The sequence below is a fragment of the Protopterus annectens genome, chromosome 11.part0 (genome assembly GCF_019279795.1).
Source record: "Protopterus annectens isolate FY-2018-M chromosome 11.part0, PAN1.0, whole genome shotgun sequence".
Lineage (NCBI taxonomy): Eukaryota > Metazoa > Chordata > Ceratodontiformes > Protopteridae > Protopterus > Protopterus annectens.
This window is the reverse complement of record NC_056745.1, coordinates 380,328,153-380,348,368: the sequence shown is the minus strand read 5'-3', so window position 1 is coordinate 380,348,368 and position 20,216 is coordinate 380,328,153. Positions and strand designations below refer to the sequence as shown.

Genomic DNA, 20,216 nt, shown 5'->3' with positions numbered 1-20,216 from the left:
TGTTTGGTATCTACTTCTCTGAAGTACAGGCTAACACAGAAGGTCTTTGGCTAACTAAATTCACAGATGACTGCAAACTAGGAGCCATAATCAAAACTCCTAACAATGTGGACATCCTACAAAAGGGCCTCACTGAGACAGATGCCTGGTGTCAAAGCCATGGTCTCAAGCTCAATGCCAAAAAGTGCATTGTCATCCCCTTTGGTAAAAACTCTGTACCCGTGAACTACCACATAGGCAGTAGTCTACTTAACACCGAAAGTGTGATAGGAGACCTTGGAAATCCTTCTACGTGGCACACCTCATCACAAAAGGTTTCTCATCCAGAAAAAAAGAGGTCATTGTTCCCCTCTACTCATCACTCATTAGACCCATTATAGAGTACAATGCCCCTTTTGGTATGTACCTCACAAGACATCTACAACAACTGGAAAGGCCGCAAAAATACCTCACAAAGAGGATTACTGGCCTCAAACAGATGCATTACGCAGACCATCTCAAAAAACTCCAGCTTTACTCCGTCGCATATTGCCTACTCAGAGGCGATCTCTGCCTAACATACAAAGCTATGTCAAACCCAGAGCTGTTGGACATGCTCCACTTAAATAAATCCCAATCCCTCCGAGCTACACGCTCTAGGGACCTAAACCTTGTCACCACAATAAACAGAACATGCTGGAGGGATAGATTCCTGTCCCAGAGACTTCCCATACTCTGGTACAGACTACCTATCTATGTCAAACAGAGCTCCTCATTAGCACTCTTCAAGAAAAATCTTGATGATTGGATGGGAAATAGGAAATTCACCCCGGGGATCACTTCTGTGGTTCTGCTTGACAGGGGCAAAGGAAAATAATTTTCTTGGGTGGCGAAAGCCAGAGTACCTTTTTGGCTAGGCTTGTATAGGCCCTAGGGCCAATAGCCTAGTACCTACCTATGAACCTATAAAGTCTTATGGAGAAACAGTCTTTGTTTGCCTTCTTCCTGTGGAAAAGAACAGTAACTAAGGTTCACTGACTTGAGCTAAGAATCTCCAGCTTTCCCTTTAGGACATGCCGATACAATCTAACACACAGGCTATCCAGTGCTTCTTTACTGCTCTTTAGAGAATGGGCTTACAGTACATCAGTACCCTGATTAGAGAATAAGCGTTCTCCATCAGGGTATTAATTTAGAAGTAATGCCTGCTGAAAAACGAGTCCGCCACTTCATGGCAGCATATCAAGCTGCCGTGGAGCTCAGCAACGGCTGCCATTGCCATTACTTTACACTAGATAAGCAGCTCTTCTGCTGTTTAGCGAGTGTAAAATGTTAAAAATAGTAAAGTAAAATTAAAAAAAATGTCTATTTGTTTTTGTTTGTGTGTGAGAGTGCATTTGTGTACGAGTGTGTGAGAGATCGGTTCAGTTACTATTTTACATTCGCTAAACAGTGCTTCTGCTGTTTAGCAAGTGTAAAATAAAGTGTGTGTGTGTGTGTGTGTGTGTGTGTGTGTGTGTGTGTGTGTGTGTGTGTGTGTGTGTGTGAGACAGAGAGAGAAAGTGAAGAGTCAGAACGATCGAGCGATCCCTGGCAGCATCACATAAGAGCTTTGTGTACCTCTCCCCATACCACTCAGCACAAGAAATCTGGACAGAGCCACAAATAATGAGGAAACAAAGGGGGAAAAATAGGGACAGATTTTAAATATTGCTCTTATAAACTTAGAAAGTTGCTAGAATAACAGGGTTTTCATAAGCATGCATTTTTCTGATTACTGGTAGCGGCAGCAGTAAAGGGGTTTGCATATCTCTGCACCTTTCCTTTTAGCTGAAGTTTTCTGGATAAAGCCTACAATAAAGGGAGAACAAAGGCTCTAAAACAGAAACAGATTTGAATTATTGGTCTTATAAAATTACAAAGTTAGTTAAGTAAAAGATTTATGCTATTATGAATTTTCTGAAAGCAGTAAAAGTCTGAAGCTCAAATGTATGTAATTTTTAAGTCATTTCAATCTCCAGTGACTGCCAACCAAATGATTTAGGAGAACCAAACCAAAAAATAAATACCTGGTTATTTTTTTAAATGTTATATTCTGGATGTAAAATGCTTCCTCCAACACCATTAACATATACTACAGCAAGTTTGAAACATTTGGCGGAAGAACTATTTTACATCAAAATATATACTATTTATTTATTTATTTATTTATTTCAGTTTGATGATTGGGGAAGTCCACTGGGCCAAGAAGAGCCCATTTTCAGTGGAGGCCTGGGGAGAAAAGCTCCAAAGACATATTATAGACATACACAAAGCAGTATAAACATTATTGTCAGGCTAAGAATACAGCATAATACATATGGGGTAAAACAGTATACTAAAAAAAATATAGTAATAAAAAATATATTTAAGTAAGTAAAACTCAACAATTTTACAGAGACCCCCATTCTCTAAACGCAATAATTCCCTACAGGGTGAGTGTTAATGTGTAATTAATGCCTTTCCAGAGTTGTAGAAGCCTTCCACCGCCCTGGGTGGGTGTTAATTACACATTATCACACACACTGCCGGGCATTATTGCTTGCTTAATAATAGCAAGCTTTAAAAAATATTTCTTCATAGAAGTGGTTATATATCTAGGGCCAGTATTAAGATCTTGCATCGATGGTCTAATTATTTTATTTCTTTACTAAACTACTGGCAAAAGGCCCAATGACAAAAAGGAAAAAAAAACTGTGGGTGTGTCTGCTATATGGAAAGACTTAGGTGTGAACAGTCATTTCTCAAAAAAAACTGAGAAATATCTTCACACTTAACTAGCACATACATTCGCTTTGCTCCTGGGTATGATAAATTAAGTGATAATTGTTCATCTGTTATTCTTAATTATTTACAAATATGTTACTTGAGTAGAATCTGCTTACCATTTCCTAGGGTACATTTAAATTAAGAAGGGCCTCCTAGTAAGGTACATATAAAAGACACATATGTATACATATAACTATCTATTTAAAAAGGAGGCAAAACATTATCCAAGAAAGAATTAGTGCAGGCTGGGCAATGAGTGATGTACTCAGCACATGAGTAGTTTGACTCAGGAATCTTTGGGGTGGCAGGGAATATGGGGTTTACAAAAGAATGGGGGAACTTTAGGAGAGAATAGACGTAAGGTTGCCACCCGTCCCGTTGTCAGCGGAACACTCACGGGTTGAGCTGCCTCATCCCGTTACCCGCTGTGGAAAGTAGTGGGACTTGAAAAGTCCCGCTTTTCAATCGCACTGAATTGCCGTGAAAAAGCCGCAATTACTTCCGGCTTTTCCACGGCAATTCAGTTACGTCACCAACCCGGACCTGCAGGCAAAGCTGCTGCCTGTTAGGTTCAGGGGCTGTAATTCGTGCAGCAAATGGCTGCAATTCATGAAAGGGGTGGGGATTGGGGCAGGAAGAGCCCTGCAAAGATCGCAGCTGTAGGAGAGCTTTATTTTAAGTGCTTCTACAGCCGCTTAAAAAAAAAAAAAAAAACGAGATTTTTTTTTTCTAACGAGCCAGTCAGTCAGCCATCCATCCATTCATACAGCCATCCATCCATTCTTCCAACCAGCCAGCCAGCCATCCATCTATTCATCCTGCCAGCCAGCCATCCATTCATTCAACCAGCCAGCCATCCATTCATTCAACCAGCCAACCATTCATGCAGCTAACAGGTCAGCCACCCATCCATTCAGCCAGCCAGCCAGCCAGCCAGCCATTCTTCCAACCAGCCAGCCAGCCATCCATTCACTCAACCAGCCAGCCATCCATTCAGCCATCCATCCATCCATCCATCCATCCATCCATCCATCCATCCAGCCAGCCAGCCAGCCAGCCATCCAGCCAGTCATTCATCCATATAGCTGCTACTCCCACCAACCAACTATCCACTCCAGCAACCAGCCAGCCAGTCAGCTAGCCACTCCAGCAGCCGGCCAGCTAGCCACTTCAGCAGCCAGCCAAACAGCCACTCCAGCAGCCAGCTAGCTAGCCACTCCAGCAGCCATCCGTCGTACTTATAACAGCATCTCCTTCACTGCTCCTGTGGTGATGTCATGGTAGAGGGTGTGGCCAGTGTCATATTGGCCACACCCCCATGTCCCACTTTGGCCCGCTGAAAAGGTGGCAACCCTAAATAGAGGTGCTGCAGATGGCCATGGATTCCCTTGTAAGGTGAGAAATTATAGAGTGGGATTAGAGGGGAACAACAGGAAGCTAAAAGGCAAGGATATGGTGGAAAAGAATGTCATTCACTTCCATGTCCTGGTCTAGATCCATATTGGATAATGCTAGTTTAAATATGACCTGACAGTCTGGGTTAGAGAAAAGAAGGTGTCAGCTGAGGTATTCCAATTCAGTTCAGATAGTATGAAGTATGCCAAAATATGATGATGTCTCTGACTGTAGCACAACTGAATTGAGTTCAGTTAGCATCTTGGGTGCTTGAAGGAGCTGGCAGGGAAGGAAGGGACTGCCTACCTGGGTAGGGGCTGAGCTGGTTGTGCATTGCCCTAATCCCTTGGAAGAAGGATAACAATGCAAATGTAAAGACTGGGAGCAGATGTTAGGATTACCAAGTCACTGCTTGGTGGTAACCTTTAATGTAAGTGCTCATAAGTGCAGACTAGAATGGGGAAAGGCTTTGTGGGCCACCACAATGACTGAACATTCCCCTACTAGGGGTGCACAAAGCCATCTCAAATGTTCTCACCAGGATACTGGTGAGGAGAAAAGCACCCTTACGATGAGCAGAAAGATGGCTCTTCCAAACAGCTCTTTCCCTGATCTTGGGTGAAAATCCAAAGTAATGAAATAAAGAGGATGTGTACAACTGGAGGGTGGCATGACGGCTGGTAGGCACCAGGGCAAAATCCACACAGAAAAAAAACTATCTTCCTTAAGGTCTTCTGATCTATCCCCAATCCCCGCAGTTCTTTATCCCTATTCGTTCTGAAGGTAGCTAAGACACTAATACTGTACAAAGCATTTTGCAAGTCATAAGGTGGTTAGCAAATCAAAGAAACAATTTTCAAATCTTACTCCCAAAACTGGTAAAAAAAAATAACATAAAAATACTAAGAAAGAATTTAGATTCATCTACAAAAAATAAATAGAAGGACTAATGCACAGCCTTATGCACAAAACAGACATTGTGAAAAATGTTCTACACTAATAAAATTTGGAACATTATACTGTCACTTTCAAATAGGTTTGCATTTATCTTACAAATTACAATCACGGCTAGAAAATGAATGAACAAGCACCTTTATTAATAAATAGTGGAAGGAAGAACTTGGCTGACAATATGCACAAGAGGTAAACAATTCTTAAATGATTGCTATCTGGTGGTTTTATGCATATTTCTGCCTTTGTGAGCAAAATTAAGGCAAGTCAAGTAACCAATACAGAAAGTCAGCTAGTCAAACCTCTGCTTACAGGTTACCTCTGAGTTCAACTACTAGCATCTAGAAAGCTTAACGTAATTAAAATGTACATCAAACAGATCTTGCTAAACTGGTTCACATTTAAATTTACTGACAGGCATTTTAAGTGATATGAAGCAGTTAGTTGTCTACAATAAAAACCACTGCATATCATACAAGCTCCTATACTTAAAATTAATCACAAATCTCATTTGTCTGCTTCTCTGGTAAACAAACATGATCCAGGAGGTGCACGTGCTTGTTTATTTCTGGGCTGATCTAGACGTTTTCCTATAGTTAAATACTGTTTAAAGAGGTACAGACTGTGACCAGAAGTTCTGGGAATCAAATCAATAAATGAAGGTTATAGCTCACTCCCAGCACACTTGTGCACATGGGCACAGATATACTCACGTGCACGCACAAACACACACACACACACACACACACACACACACACACACACACACACACACACACACACACACACACACCAAAAAAAAAAAAGAATAATGCAAATATTATACTGCATGGGTTACTCCATTAGATATCAGCCACAAAGTTAACCTTTATAAACTACCACAAATATACTAACTCCATAAAGCAAGGTACCACGGAAAGCACATATAAGGACTCGTAAAGTCATTTAGGACTGACCAGTGAAAGCTGATTTAAGCGATCAGGATTCACTACCAAATATCAAACTGAGGCCATCTCCAACAAGAAAGGAAATCTGAATTGCAGAGAACTCTAAGGAGTGTTGTCTACTTGTGATCTTACCATTTTAAGAACATACTATAGCAGCAGACAAAGAAAAAAAAGCTGATTTGCACAGTCTACAGATTACTGTCAGCTCACTCGATTCAAGTGTGGCAAAACTATCTCAATTACGTATGGCAAACGACTGAAAATAGACAAAATGCTTGAAAAGGAGCATGGCATTGCTCAATTACTGATGGGGAGTATGCAAATAGTCCTGAAACTATGAAGTAAATTTTGTTTTCCTGATCCACTCCTTCAATTTCAACCAAATGAAACAGGACCCACCACCCTTACCTGGAATGCAAAGTTTGTGCTGAAACAGGACCCACCACCCTTGCCCTGAGTGCAAAGTTTGTGCTCATTTGTATCCTATGTAAGGACAGGACCTCAACAGCCTGATCGGATGCCAGCAAACTTCACCCAACTGCATAAACCAGGCCAACCTGATGTTTTCGTTTAAGTAACTATTTATAAAATGACCTATTCTTTAACCCACCATTCCCTGAACAACAGGAGTCCAACCTGCAATTCAGGACATAGAAATGGGTGTTTTCAGTAAGATCACAGGTCCTAACCCCCCACCCCCATAGACATTCTGCCTCTCCAGCTATGGATTTTGGAAATGAAATGCAAAAAATCCCAGCTAACCCTCATCCGAAGAAGGAGAGAAGAGCACTTGCCACTAACGTAAACTAGTTTTTCTGTGAGAAAGGCAGAACACAGAGACATGCAATCAGAGCCCACAGATTAAGTTATAAAATGGTCTCATTCCTAACGGCTGGAAATGGACATGAAGGAAAACAATGTGAGGGACTATCACACCTGCAGGAAGATAACCTGGCAGTGGAGAAGCAAGTGAATCACAAAAAAGCACAATGTCTTTAAGGAAAGCAACAAGTACACAGTAACAGCAAGTAAAAATAACAAGAAATGGCAATTTCACAACTATACCTTCAAGTTTAGGCAAGCATCTAAAGCAAACTGCTTACACTAAATGTCCCATTACTAGTTTGAAAGACTCAAAAGTTTACAGTATGCTGCTGTCAACTTCCCTTTTGTGTTCTACAACATAGCTCTGTAACCTAGGAAACAAAACAAAGGGAAGCAAATCTTTCAATATACACAAGTAGAACAGCCTGTCATGGCTAATCCATCATTCAGCTGTGACATTTCACATACAAAAGTTGTGTACACACATCAGAAGGTAACTAGTGATTTATAAACTTACTCTGTCCTCTTTTGCAGGTTTTCTTTCCACATGCTCAGTCTTCTTTTCTAGTTCAGTCTCAAGCTTTTTAATCTTCTTCTGAAGTTCAGCCACAAGAGTTTTGCTTTGTGTGTCAGATTTGCCCTATAAAATTATTTTTCAAGTGTAAAGCACAGATATTAGCTTTACTTTTAAAATATTTCAAAAACCATCACATGAATTAAATGTAATTCTTAACAAGCAGCATGATTTTTCACAGAAGACTCACAAAAGTCAATATTGCAATAACTGCAACAGATACATTCAGCCTCATAGTGCAATATGTATCAAAATTAAACACAGATATTATGAAATTAAAAAAATTAAAACACATAAGTGAGATGAAATGATAAGTAAAAAAATCTCTGGTCAGCTCAATTTGCTCATTTCCTTGTAATTATATTTGTACTCCTCTAAACTGTACAGATTTTTGCAGAATGTCCAGATTTTTGCCCCATGTTTTTGGTTCATTTCACATAAAACTGTGTTTTTGGTAAATTATTGGCAAATCATTAAGGGTTAAAGTCAGAAAATAACGACAGACATTTGAGTTTCAGGCTGCATACCATTCAAAAAATTCATGCTAATGTAAAACCTGTTATTCTATCAATTTTCTACGTTTGTAAGAGCAATATTTAAAAAGTGTCCCTATTTTTGGTCCTTTGTCCCCCCATTATTGATGGCCTTATCCAGATTTTTTGCTGTAAGAGGTTGAAGTTATGCTGACATAACACAGGTAAAAAGTCCATCTGCAACATTCTACACTCACTGCAACATGTCAGGCTTGGTGTTGGAAGCCCCAGCTAAAATGCATTAAACAACAATCTGATAAACATATAACCAGTGCCTGTACAACTACTAGTAGATCTTCAAATGGAATAAAGTGCATAATACTGGTGATAGTCCTGAAATGGTAAAACGTTGACTAATAATAACAGTCACCTGGCCAACAAAGTTAATTCCAAGACTAGGCACTATGGGCACAAACTTTAGTTTGTTTCCCCAGCAGACAATGTAGGGGTGAGGGTCAGCCTATTATGAATTAAACAAATCTTGTCAAGCCAATGGAGAGCTTTCCATTCTGACATCCTTCTCATTTATATTTTTAATGTCCTTAAAAATGATGGCACTGTGCACTTTTTATATAGAGGCCTTACCATCTTTGTACATCTCCTTTCACATGAAGAAAGATTCCTTAGGGATCCACTGAAAAATTCTTCATAAATCTACCATAAAGAATCATTCTCCTTATTGGAATGCTTACAGGAATTGCACTGTATTTCATAATATAAACCTCACCCCCTTCAGTAAATAGAGCAGGGATGTTGTTTTCTTCATTTATCTTGAACCTTCACATGTTCCTGCTCAAGATCATACCTCCACATTCTGTCCAGGTTACTCCAGTGAGGTACTGATATAGATCACTGCTATTTCAATACTGTTTCCCATACTGCTTTGCAAAGGACTAGGAGTGAAAAGAAAGCTGCACTAAAACAAGTTCTGAATTAGGGGCAACCATACTGGGCCTAGGTCGATGAAGACAATGATGAACTGCTTAGTTCATCCATCACTGAGGGCCTTGAATCTCACAAAATTATCATGACATACCCTTGTGAGTACTGACAAAGGTGCTGCTAACGTATCTTTTGGCAGCACTAAGGTCTAGAGAATTCTAGCACCTCAGAAAGTGCCTTTGTATTCCCTTTTTTGCAGAGGTGTAGCCAGAGAATTTCATTTTTATTCACAATCTCTTACTGCTACCCCCAACCCATCTGGTATTAATAAATGTGTACATCTCAAATAATAATGCCCCCACCCCCAAACATTTAATAATGCATGTATAATTTTCAACCGTTCCCTTTATACCTACTACCAATATTGCTGTTTTGGAGTAGCAAGCCTCTCTGTAAGCAAAGCATTCATTTAGACAGTCAAAGACATATCATGTCCTAAAAGAAATACCATTTTCCAAGTGACGTTCAGAAAAAATGTGATTAGTAGAGTACATAAAGTATGCCTGTCTATAGCCTTGCTGTTCTGGAGATTCATTAAGACATTAGCATTCTTCTCATAATTTGAGCTTGAAATAGGTGGACTTGTGTTCTTTCGGGTCTTTTGTTGCTCCCGCTGAAGATTTACCACTTTATCCTTTCTCTCTTTTCAGCTGGTGGATTTGTTTACCACAGTTTCTAATAAATGATGAAATAAAAGCATAAAAAAATAACCTCAAACAGATAGAACCATTGTGAAAATATTACCCTCTTCACTGAATATCACTGAAGAAAACAACAACTGGTTGCTGAGTATGAGACACAACACAGACAAAAATCCTCTGGCGTGGATTTGGGACATGAAGCACTCAAAACAGGAAAATGACAAGTACTGGTTTCTGATGTTAGGCTTTTACTGTTCTTTCAGAAAGATAAAATCTCTGCAGAAAAAGGGGGCTTGGCTGTACAGTATAAACCTAAGACCTTACATGCTTTTAGACAGAGAGATCTGGGATCTGGATCAAGGCTCTGCCTCTTGCTGAGTTAAAGCTTGCAGGTGAAACGAAGGGTTAATGGTTGGATAACTGTGTCAGAAGAGTGAGCCATAAATGCCTTTGACAACAAGGAACTACAGGAATAAGATGTTCTTCTTTTTCCAACATTTCCAAAAACAACAGAAGTAACCTCACCAAAGGTTGTAATGCCCCAAACGAAGTAAATACAAAAGGGAAACAAAGGCAGCAACCACCGCTGGATAAAAGTCCAAAGTTTTAATCAAACTTCTAAAACCATAAAATAAAATAAAAACAAAAAACTGGTATAAACTGCAATACTTTACACAAACTGTGATGAGTGCTTTCGGGCGAATGCCCTTCATCACATAGTCTGCTGTGAAAAATCCCTTCATAAAAAACAATAACCAATAATGGATCAGTAATTCACCCGCCTTTTCTTTAGGGCTGTCTTAAGGGGAATTACATCATTAACACCCGGGGATCAATGTGCTGTAAGTTCTATGATCCACCTACATTCTTGGTATTCAGTTTCATTCACTAGATCCCCTCCCCTAATACCTCTATGTATATTCTAAATAACACTAAATTTGAAACCATGATCCTGACTTTGTGAGATGTGTTGGTATAAACCATTGTGTAGTCTAATGGAGGGCAGATGATTCAGTATCCTGTTCTTTAACATACAGTTCATCTTCTCTACATAAAAACATACACACGCCTTACACACACCAAGATATATCACATCCATTGTCCTGCAATTAGCATGTGCATTGAAGTTATAGATCTTCCCAGTATTAGGATGTACAAAAGTTATCTCTTGATTAATATGTGCGCATACCTTACATGATCCACAGGGTCTGGTCCCCTCACATCTATGATTGACCCCTTTTTTCCTTCATGGCATAGTAGATCTTTAAGATTTTTATTTCTCCTAAACCCAAAGGAAGGCTTCTCTCCTACAACCCTCTTTATCTTCTCATCCGAAAGCAAAATTTTCCAATTTCGTCTCACTATATCACAAACACCATGTATGTTGTTACTACACGTAAACATATGCCTCACTTTACCTTCTCATGCTTGAGTATTACTAATGCTATTCTCATTCATGCTATCCTGAGCTAACCAGGGACACATTCTATCTTTCCTCTGTCCTGAATAATTTCCTTCACTTTATGCATATTATACCCTCTCTTAACAAGATTATGTTCTAAATTATTAGCTTCTTTTTCAAACATGTCTTCCTCCGTGCATAACCTAGATATCCTACCCAACTGTCCTGCCACTATGTTATCAAAAGTGTATCTAGGATGCATGCTGTCGTGTCAATAAACTATTTTTCCAACATTCCTTCCTATAAAGGGTGGTTCTAAAACCCATATGACCTTGTATAATCCTCACATCCAAAAAATCTAACTCAGTTTTAGAGTATCTCATGGAAAACCTAAAAAAAGTGGTGGTGGATTCCAAGTAATTAACGAATACCATTGATTCATCCAAGTCTCCCCTCCACAACAAACAAAATGTCATCTACAAAACGCTTGTAGAAACATAATTTATTACTCCATTCATGATGTTGTCCTAGTGCATGTTGTTTTTCCCAAAATGCTAATACTAAGTTAGAATAAGTATTGGCACAAGGGGTGCCCATGGCTACCACTTGTACTTGACGATAAAAACTACCTTGACAGGAAAAAATATTGTGTTCCAAAACTATCTTTAACAGTTCAGTGATAAGTCTGCTCTTCTCTGCATTAAACACATGCATTTCATTAATTAATTGTGATATAGCTGTCACACCATAATCATTACTTATCACTGTGAAAGGATTTCTTACATCCAGCGTTACCATAGTGTATATCCTATCTCCTTTGACTCTAATGCACTCATTCAATGCTGTTAAGAAGTGCCCCATGTCTTTCAAAATGTGTTATGTGCTCCAAAACTGGTCTCAATGTGCACTCCACCCAAGTCGACATTTGGTTACAACTTTAGAATGACAGAAGCTCAACAGAATGCATGCAACAGGACTACAATACACCAATTAAAAGGGAAAGTGTCTCAAAATTTTGGCAGTTGGGAAGCCTGGAGCAAGACAAATGAAGATAATAATTTAGATAGGTAGGCAAACAAATCTACCACTAGATGCTCTATTTTTTTGTTATCTTGAAAAGGTCCATCTGTCCAATTTTTATTAGTAGGAAATTCACAGCATATCCCATGGGGACTGCTGGCTTTATGATGAGCATAGTCTGATTAGGCAAGTCCATATGAAGCAGAAATGTCCAAATTATCATGGCTAGACTGCATAAAGGATAATATTAGGTGCAACAGTGTTAATGTATCACAGCATATATTATGTTGTTATCAAAGGGCCTTGGTCTTGAGGCTTACATGAATGGTGTCAAAACCAAGTGAAATTTTTTTTTTTTGGAGCTGTTGTATATTCCTTTTCAGACTTAGACCACAGATCTTGGACTTTCACATCCTGGAGGAGTGCCATTATGCAATGTCTGAGTCAGTAGTTAGCTTCTGTTTTAGGAATAAAGGAACAAAAATCAGTCGTTGTTCAGACACACTCGGTTGTGCTACTGTGGGAATACCTCTGTGAAGTTCAAATTATTGGTAGGATATGCTCAAAAGAATATCAGCTCTGATTCCACAGGTTTCTGAGATACAATGAAAATGAAAATAAAATGATTTAAAAAGTTTCTTTTTGTTTCTGTTGTTAATAACTGCATTTTAATTAGAAGTTATGTACTCACCATAACGTTCCATCTGAGTAGGTGACTTCATTTGGATGCAACCTGTGGGTATCGGATCCGACCTCGGATCTGAGCCGGCATTTCAAAAGCTTTAGGCTCCGAGCTCCTAGCTCCTCCCTCTTACCCATAACCCCTTGCCAAGCCCTGACTGACCTCAGATTGAGTTTGCCTAAATAATACTGACTACAGTACATGAAAAAAAAAAGCATAATACTCGCTCTATAAAGGTCAGGGGGATGGAGGGATAGTTGCATCAAATGAAGTCACCTACTCAGATGGAACGTTATGGTGAGTACATAACTTCTAAATCTGAAGTAGGCAGACTTCATTTGTCTGCAACCTGTGGGACAGAGTCCCCAGCTACCTGAATTTTGGGCGGCTGTCATGGAAGGATGTTCCGGAGCACCGCTGAGCCAAAGGATGCTCTTCCTCTGGAAATAACATCCACTTTATAATGAGAAATAAACGTATGAGGCGAGGCCCAAGTAGCTGCCGCGCAGATATCATCCAATGACACACGGGACTTAAAGGCGGCTGACGTGGAGACTGCCCTAGTAGAATGAGCTGTAACCCTCTGAGGAGCAGGTCTACCTGAAGTGTCATAAGCCTGCAGAATACAATTAGCAATCCACCTAGATAGTGTGACTTTAGACACTGCTTTACCCAAAGCAAATTTAGCAAAGGAGACGAACAGCTGATCTGATTGCCTGTGACCAGCTGTTCTGTGAATATAAAATCGTAATTGTCTATGAACATCCAAAGAATGTAATTTGAATTCTCCTTTGTTTGAGTACTTGGGAAAAAACACAGGTAAATTGATTGACTGGTTGATATTAGATTCTGAAGAGACCTTCGGAAGAAAGATGGATTGGTCCTGAGGCACACCCTATCTGGAAAGAAAGAAAGGTAAGGCGGCATAGAGCCTGAAGTTCAGACACTCTTCTGGCTGAAGTGATAGCTACTAAGAAGGCAGTCTTCCAGGAAAGGTACTTTAGATCTGTAGAAGCTGCAGGCTCGAAGGGGAGGAGCAGTAAGGGCTTGCAGAACTAAGGATAGATCCCAAGGTGGTACAATCTCCTTGACTGGAGGCCTCAATAAAAAAATCCCTTTGAGAAAGGTTTTGCACAATTTAGCCGTCATGAGGGGAGCTGTCTCATGACCAAGGTGATAATGCGAGATGGCTGCCAATTGTACCTTAATCGTGGAAGAACTTGCCCCTTGATGAAAGAGATCTGTTAAAAAATCCAGCACTGCTGACATAGGTGCTGAGAAAGGATCCAAAGTTCTCTGAACCGCCCAAATGGAGAATCTCTTCCATTTACTCCGATAAACCTGCCTGGTGGAAGGTTTATGAGCTGCCACTAAAATGGCCTTGACCGGTGACGAGATACCGGGAGTCCTAATCAAGGATGGAACTGGAGCAGCCAAGCTGTCAATTTCAGGGTGTGTAGATTGGGAACCGAAATTCCCAGAGGGTGGGAGATGAGATCCGGAATCGGATCCAGAATCCAGGGTGGATTGATTTTGTGAGACCATACAAAGGGGAACCAGGGTTGACGAGGCCAGAACGGGGCAATGAGAATCATTCTGCTCCCCAAACTGTTGGCTTTCTGCAGAAGCCTCTGCATCAGAGGTAGTGGAGGGTAGGCATAAAGGAGATGCACCAGCGCATCTCTCGGGAATTCCCCTGGTGGGGGAAGCAGAGCGAAGAAATTGTCGCATTTGGCGTTTGAGGGAGAGGCAAAAAGATGCCCCCAAATGGCAAAAATCTTCTTCGCTACCTGAGGATTGAGAGACCACTCGTGAGGTGACAGAATGGTGTGACTGAGTTTGTCCGCAAGGATGTTGGATTTCCCCGGAATGTGCGTTGCTACCAGAAAGCGTTTGGTGGAAATTGCCCATTCCCAGACTCTCATGGCCTCTCGACAAAGGGGATAGGACCTGGTTCCTCCCTGTTTGTTGATGTACCAGACTACCGACATGTTGTCTGTCTGAATCGCAATAGTCCCTGAAGGAAGAACGTGGTGAAGTGCTTGCAACGCTAGGAGCACCGCCCTCATTTCCAGGACATTTATATGCAACGACGTCTCTGTGGGGTTCCACGTGCCTTGGACAATCTTTCCCGCAGAATGCCCCCCCCACCCGAGGCAGGAAGCGTCCGTGGTCACTGTGGCTCAGGGAAAAGCAGCACAAAAAGGTCTCCCTGTCAGGGGCTCCAGAGACAGAAGCCACCAAAGAAGGGAATCCTTGCACGCTCTGCTGACTGCTATCGGAGAGTTGAGAGGGGAACTGAGAGGGGACCACTGAACCTGAAGGGTCCATTGAAGAACCCGCATGCGTAGGCACGCATGAATAAGAAGCGGGATAGCTTCCGCCATCGAACCTAGGGCCCTCAGGACCGAAGCTGCAGTTGGAAATGGTTGCAGGACCGCTGCTACATGACACTTCAGGTTGGCAATTCTGTCTGGAGTGAGGAAGGCTCGCATTGACCTGGTGTTTAGCCTTCCTCCTATGAAATCTATAACTTGTGTGGGGTGCAGCAAAGATTTCTCCCAGTTGACAGTGATGCCCAACCTTGGGGCTAGTCGAAGAAAGTAGTCCCTGGCTGACCACAGAAGATGCCTTGATGATGCTGTCAGGAGCCAGTCGTCCAGGTACGGAAAGACCTGTAATCCCTGGAGCCTCAGGTGGGCCGCTACAACAGCTAAGACCTTGGTGAACACCCTGGGGGCTGAGGTGAGACCAAAGGGAAGGGCCCTGAACTGATAATGACTGGCTCCCAGCCGGAAGCGAAGAAACCTCCTGGACCGTTTGTCCATGCGAATGTGGTAGTACGCGTCGTTGAGGTCGATGGAGCACATCCAGTCGTTCTCCCTCAAGAGGGAGAGTATAGATTGAAGGGTGACCATCCGGAACTTTTGCTTGGTTACTGACAGGTTCAGCAGGGAAAGATCTAAGATCGGTCTTAAGTCCCCCGTTTTCTTTGGCACTAAAAAGAACCTGGAGTAAAACCCTGACCCGGTTTGATCTGGGGACGCTGGATAGCTCTTTTTCTAGCAGCTGTCCAATTTCGATAGCTGCTGCCTCCCTTTGGTCGGGTGGAACATCTGGGAGGCTGCGAGATCTGGGGACCTTGTACAGGGAATTGTATAACCTCTGGATATCACACGAAGCACCCAACGGTCTGTTGTGATGGACTCCCAAGAAGTCAGGTGCCTCGAAACGCCCGACTGCCTCCAGAGACGGACAGCCGGGCAACCCTTCAGGGCTGCTGCGTGGGCCTATCAGAGAAAGGTTCTCTGGACCCAAAGTTGCTAGGAGCCCTCCTGCCTCTAGGACGGCGACCTCCCGTCCTCCTCTGCCACGGAAGGACTGGTTATCCGGAGCAGGTTGGGACTGCTGCGATTTCGGAACCACATCTTCTTCTGTCCCTTTTGGTTCTTGAAAAGGACCTCTGGGGAGCTGAAGCGGACTCCGACGGCAGACAGCGTCTTCCCGTCCTTCTCGCTCTGGACTAATGTTTCGCGAACAGTCTTGCCAAACAAGGCAGAACCATCGAAGGGGGCATTCGCGAAGGTCGCCTTGAAGGGCTCTGCAAAATCACAGTGGCGGAGCCAGGCCTGTCGCCTCATGACTAGGCCTGCTCCGCTGGCTCTAGCGGCTCCCTCCGTAGCATGAGAAAGCAGCCGCATAGATGTATTCGAAACTGATCTGAGAGTGGCCATTCGAGTGGAGTATACCTCACTCGACATGGACTCTGGGGGAGATGCAGCGTATTCTTTAATCAGATCCCGCTGCATCCTGATGACGTGTGCCATGTAGTTCAGCGCTCTCAAAGAGAAGGTTGCTGAACTGAAAACTCGCTTCCCAATGCGATCCATCGAGCGGGACTCCTTGCCCGGAGGATGCATAGAGGGACTCTCCTGGGCCAACTCCCTCTTAGTGGCTGCAGCCATCATCATGGCATCTTCTGGGGGGCCTTTGCTCCAGTGAGTGCGGTCCGCCGGAGGGGAAAGGATACGATCCGGACGCTTAGGTACAGGCTCAACGGTGTCCGGATCCTTCCACGCTCTGATGGATATAAGGTCCACCAGAGGGTCGGCAGGAGGGGACACCCAAGAGGTAGAAGGGCCCGCCTCGAATGCCTCCAAGAACACAGACTCGTCTGAGGAGGCCTTGGGGGCAGACCACCCCCCCCGATCCTCAACATTTCCATAATGTCTCCAAATGAGACGTCTTCAGGGGGTGACCTTGGGGAGCCCTCCCCTTCATCCAAGTCTGTGTCTTCGGTAACGGACTCGGGGGAGTCCATGTGCCTCCTTTTGCACTTACGCTTCTGAGGTACTTCTTGGGGGCTGTCCGAGGAGTACTCTTCCACAGCTGGATGTTCCAAGGGAACTACTTGGGACATCGAGGCGGGCTGCCCCTGGGACCGGCTGGTGGGGGCCTGGCCCAACTGCAAGGGAGTGCGGGATGGAGCCGTGGCAGGGACCGGGGGTCCGGAAGTCCTCAACAGTGCCCTTTCCACTACGTCGAAGGCCGAGAGGAGCCAGCTTCTCTAAACCCGAGCCGGCCCCCACTCGGATCCGATGCACGGATCGGGCGAGCGAAACGTCGGATTCGAGAGACCGGTGTGCTCCGACCTAGACGGAGCCGAAGACACACCAGCTCCCTCAGATCCGAGGCTCGGTCCTCGGCTCCGAGAAGTCGGGTCCGAAGTACCCGAAGCACTCAAGGGATGGGACGGATCCGAGGTGCGCCGACCTATCGGATCCGACCCACCGGATACAACTCTGCCCGGCGCAGCTCGAACCCATGGTATGGGTCGGAGAAGGAGCCAAAGGGGCGAAAAAAGGGGTCAAAGCCCCTCCCGGATGTGGGGGGGCTAGGAGCACTCCCATTTGCATTTGGGCCTGGATGAATTTCCTCATCATCCGGTCCATATCTGCTTCACTCATGGAGAATGTGGATCTGGTGGAGGCCACCGAAGCGGACCTAGAAAGCCGCCTCGGGGACCTCGCTGAAGGGCTAGCCTCCTCCTCCTCGGGCCCAGGAGAGAACCGAGGGGAGTGGAGCCGAGGAGGAGGAAAGCTAGAAGGCACAGGGAGGCCCGCTTAGATGGAGGAGCCGAACTGGAGGTTTCTCTCCGCTTGTGGTGCCTCTCCTGTGCCTCTCCTTCTCTCTCTCCCTAGAAGACTCTCTCCTCCGGCATTTTAGAGGGAGGTTGAGTCCCAGCCGGAGGAGGAGAGCCCACAGCAACAGCTTGCTGAGTAGAAGGGGCAGAAGCCGAAGCGGTATCTGGGGGGAGAAGTCCGCCAGCACCAGCTTCGACCTCCGCTCCCTCAAAGCTCGGGGTTGAACCCTGCACAAATGGTACAACCAGATGACAGGTGTTCAACCCCAAGATTCTTGACTGAGTGTGGCCATCCGCTGGGGACAGCTTATGACCACACTCGGTACATTTGGAGAATACAGCCTTATGGGCTTCAGACATTTTAAGCCCTAACAGGCCTCAAACAAACACACACACACAAACTACAAAACCCGTGAAAAGTTTAAACTAAAGAGAGGAAAGCCTAACACAATCACTGCTAACTAATAAAATTAAAAAGGTTAAAGTTTTAGAAAATTTTTCTGTCAAAAACAGCTTATCTGTACTAGGAGCTCTGAATCCGTCGCAACTTGAAAGCGGCAAACGAAATCTGGGGTCAGTCAGGGCTTAGCAAGGGGTTATGGGTAAGAGGGAGGAGCTAGGAGCTCGGAGCCTAAAGCTTTTGAAATGCCGGCTCGGATCCGAGGTCGGATCCGATACCCACAGGTTGCAGACAAATGAAGTCTGCCTACTTCAGATCTTTAATTAATAGATTATAATAAATTGAATAATGGATTAAGTGAGTTAGAAATCATATAAATTAGCAAGCAGGAATACATGCATTATTCTGATGATGTTTCCTGTTATGGAAATGAAAGCGCTAAATCTTTCTGCTTGGATTTACTTGAATACTGTCGTGCTGTGGTGTTAGTAAAAGTGGAAATTATACAGCGTTTATTTCATTTTTTGTGGTCTGAAAAGTTTTTTTAACAGAATTCATTAAACTGGCCTTTTTTCTACGAAGCTGTGGGACTGCCTTTACTGGATCCTGGTATGAAGATTTTGTGATTATACAATGAAATATACTTGTGAGTACTCTTGCATTTGGAATTTTCAAGAACTAATAGATAATATAATTCAAAGCTCTGTGGAAAGTATTTTCTTTGTTAAAACAAGAGAAATGTCTGCCATCAATTTTATTCTATTCTGAGGAAGGGTTATCAAGGTGATTTTGCACTCAGAATTTCTCTCCAAAATCTTGCTGTCTGGGAGGCAGACATAGTTATGTCCTTGATGAGAGAGAGAGACACCCAGACTTTGGAAGCACTGAAAAACTTGATGAAGTGCAAAATGTACAGTCTGAAAGAATGTGGTTTAAAAAGGCAGTTATTCAAATAATAACAACTGTGAACCTTCACTAAGTCAGATGTTAGAGTAGACAGGCACCCAATAACCACCCTCGATGTAGGTAAAAAAAAAAAAAAAAAAGGCCACATGGTAAGCAGGTGAAACATTAATGGACATATCCATGCAAAATATGAAAACTGTATGAGTTACCAGTTTTATTAAGGGCAGAGCCAAGTAAATCTTATCTTCAGAGTACATGAAACATATCCAGAAGCTGCATGGAATTCTACATTGCACGCTGCTAATACTACTTCCCTGACCCATTAATCTGTCGTCATATGACATTGTGAATTGTGAAACAGGAAGATCATTCATTAGTTTTGGGGAAAGACACTGGCTTAAATAGATTGTATGAAATGCTATCACAAATTGTTAGCAAACAACCTAACTTGTTGAGTGGATTCTTTTTTTCATTGCTGTTGTTCTGACTTTGATATTCATGACCCTGCCTGTACTATGGTTATTTAGTTTGCTTTAAGTAAAAGGGCCTAGACTAAGACGGAAAATTTCTTCAGAATCTAGGCATGAGAATGTCAGTTCTATGGCATACAGGGATGTCTTTCCCAAAAGAAAAGTTAAATTTTGTCTGTAAAAATATTTCCATTTCAAAATGTTTATCAACAAATAAGTTTCTGTCTAACAGAAGGAGAAACTACAGATGAAGGAATTTGAACAGCAACAGTTATGCCCTTAAGAAAACCTGCATTGCGTTACCTTTATAGCTAAAGTTTTTCTTTTTTCTTTTATTAATTTTAGAACAACATTCATAATTACCAGAACTTCAATTCTCTTTCAAACAATCAAAACACTATAAAATAGTCTTTTCGAAAAATCCAATTACACTTGTTGCCAATTTTCCCCTGGACATCATTAGTAAAAGCATAAAATCATGAAATACTATTCTCTAATACAGTGATTTTCAACCTTTTTCATCTCATGGCGCACACACACCTATTACAAAAATCTCGTGACACACCAAAAATATATTACATTTTTTGCCAAAGGGACA

The 20,216-nt window shown here is 42.7% G+C and overlaps 1 protein-coding gene across 1 annotated transcript in view; it reads right to left on the bottom strand.

Annotated features, from left to right (window-relative positions):
* The window catches only part of CEP290 (centrosomal protein 290), a 3,346,332-nt gene that overhangs the window by 578,186 nt on the left and 2,747,930 nt on the right, over positions 1 to 20,216 (bottom strand). The window contains exon 40 of the mRNA XM_044087863.1: positions 7,423 to 7,545. Within this exon, the coding sequence (XP_043943798.1) occupies positions 7,423 to 7,545 (123 nt within the window). The remainder of the gene's footprint in view (positions 1 to 7,422; positions 7,546 to 20,216) is intronic.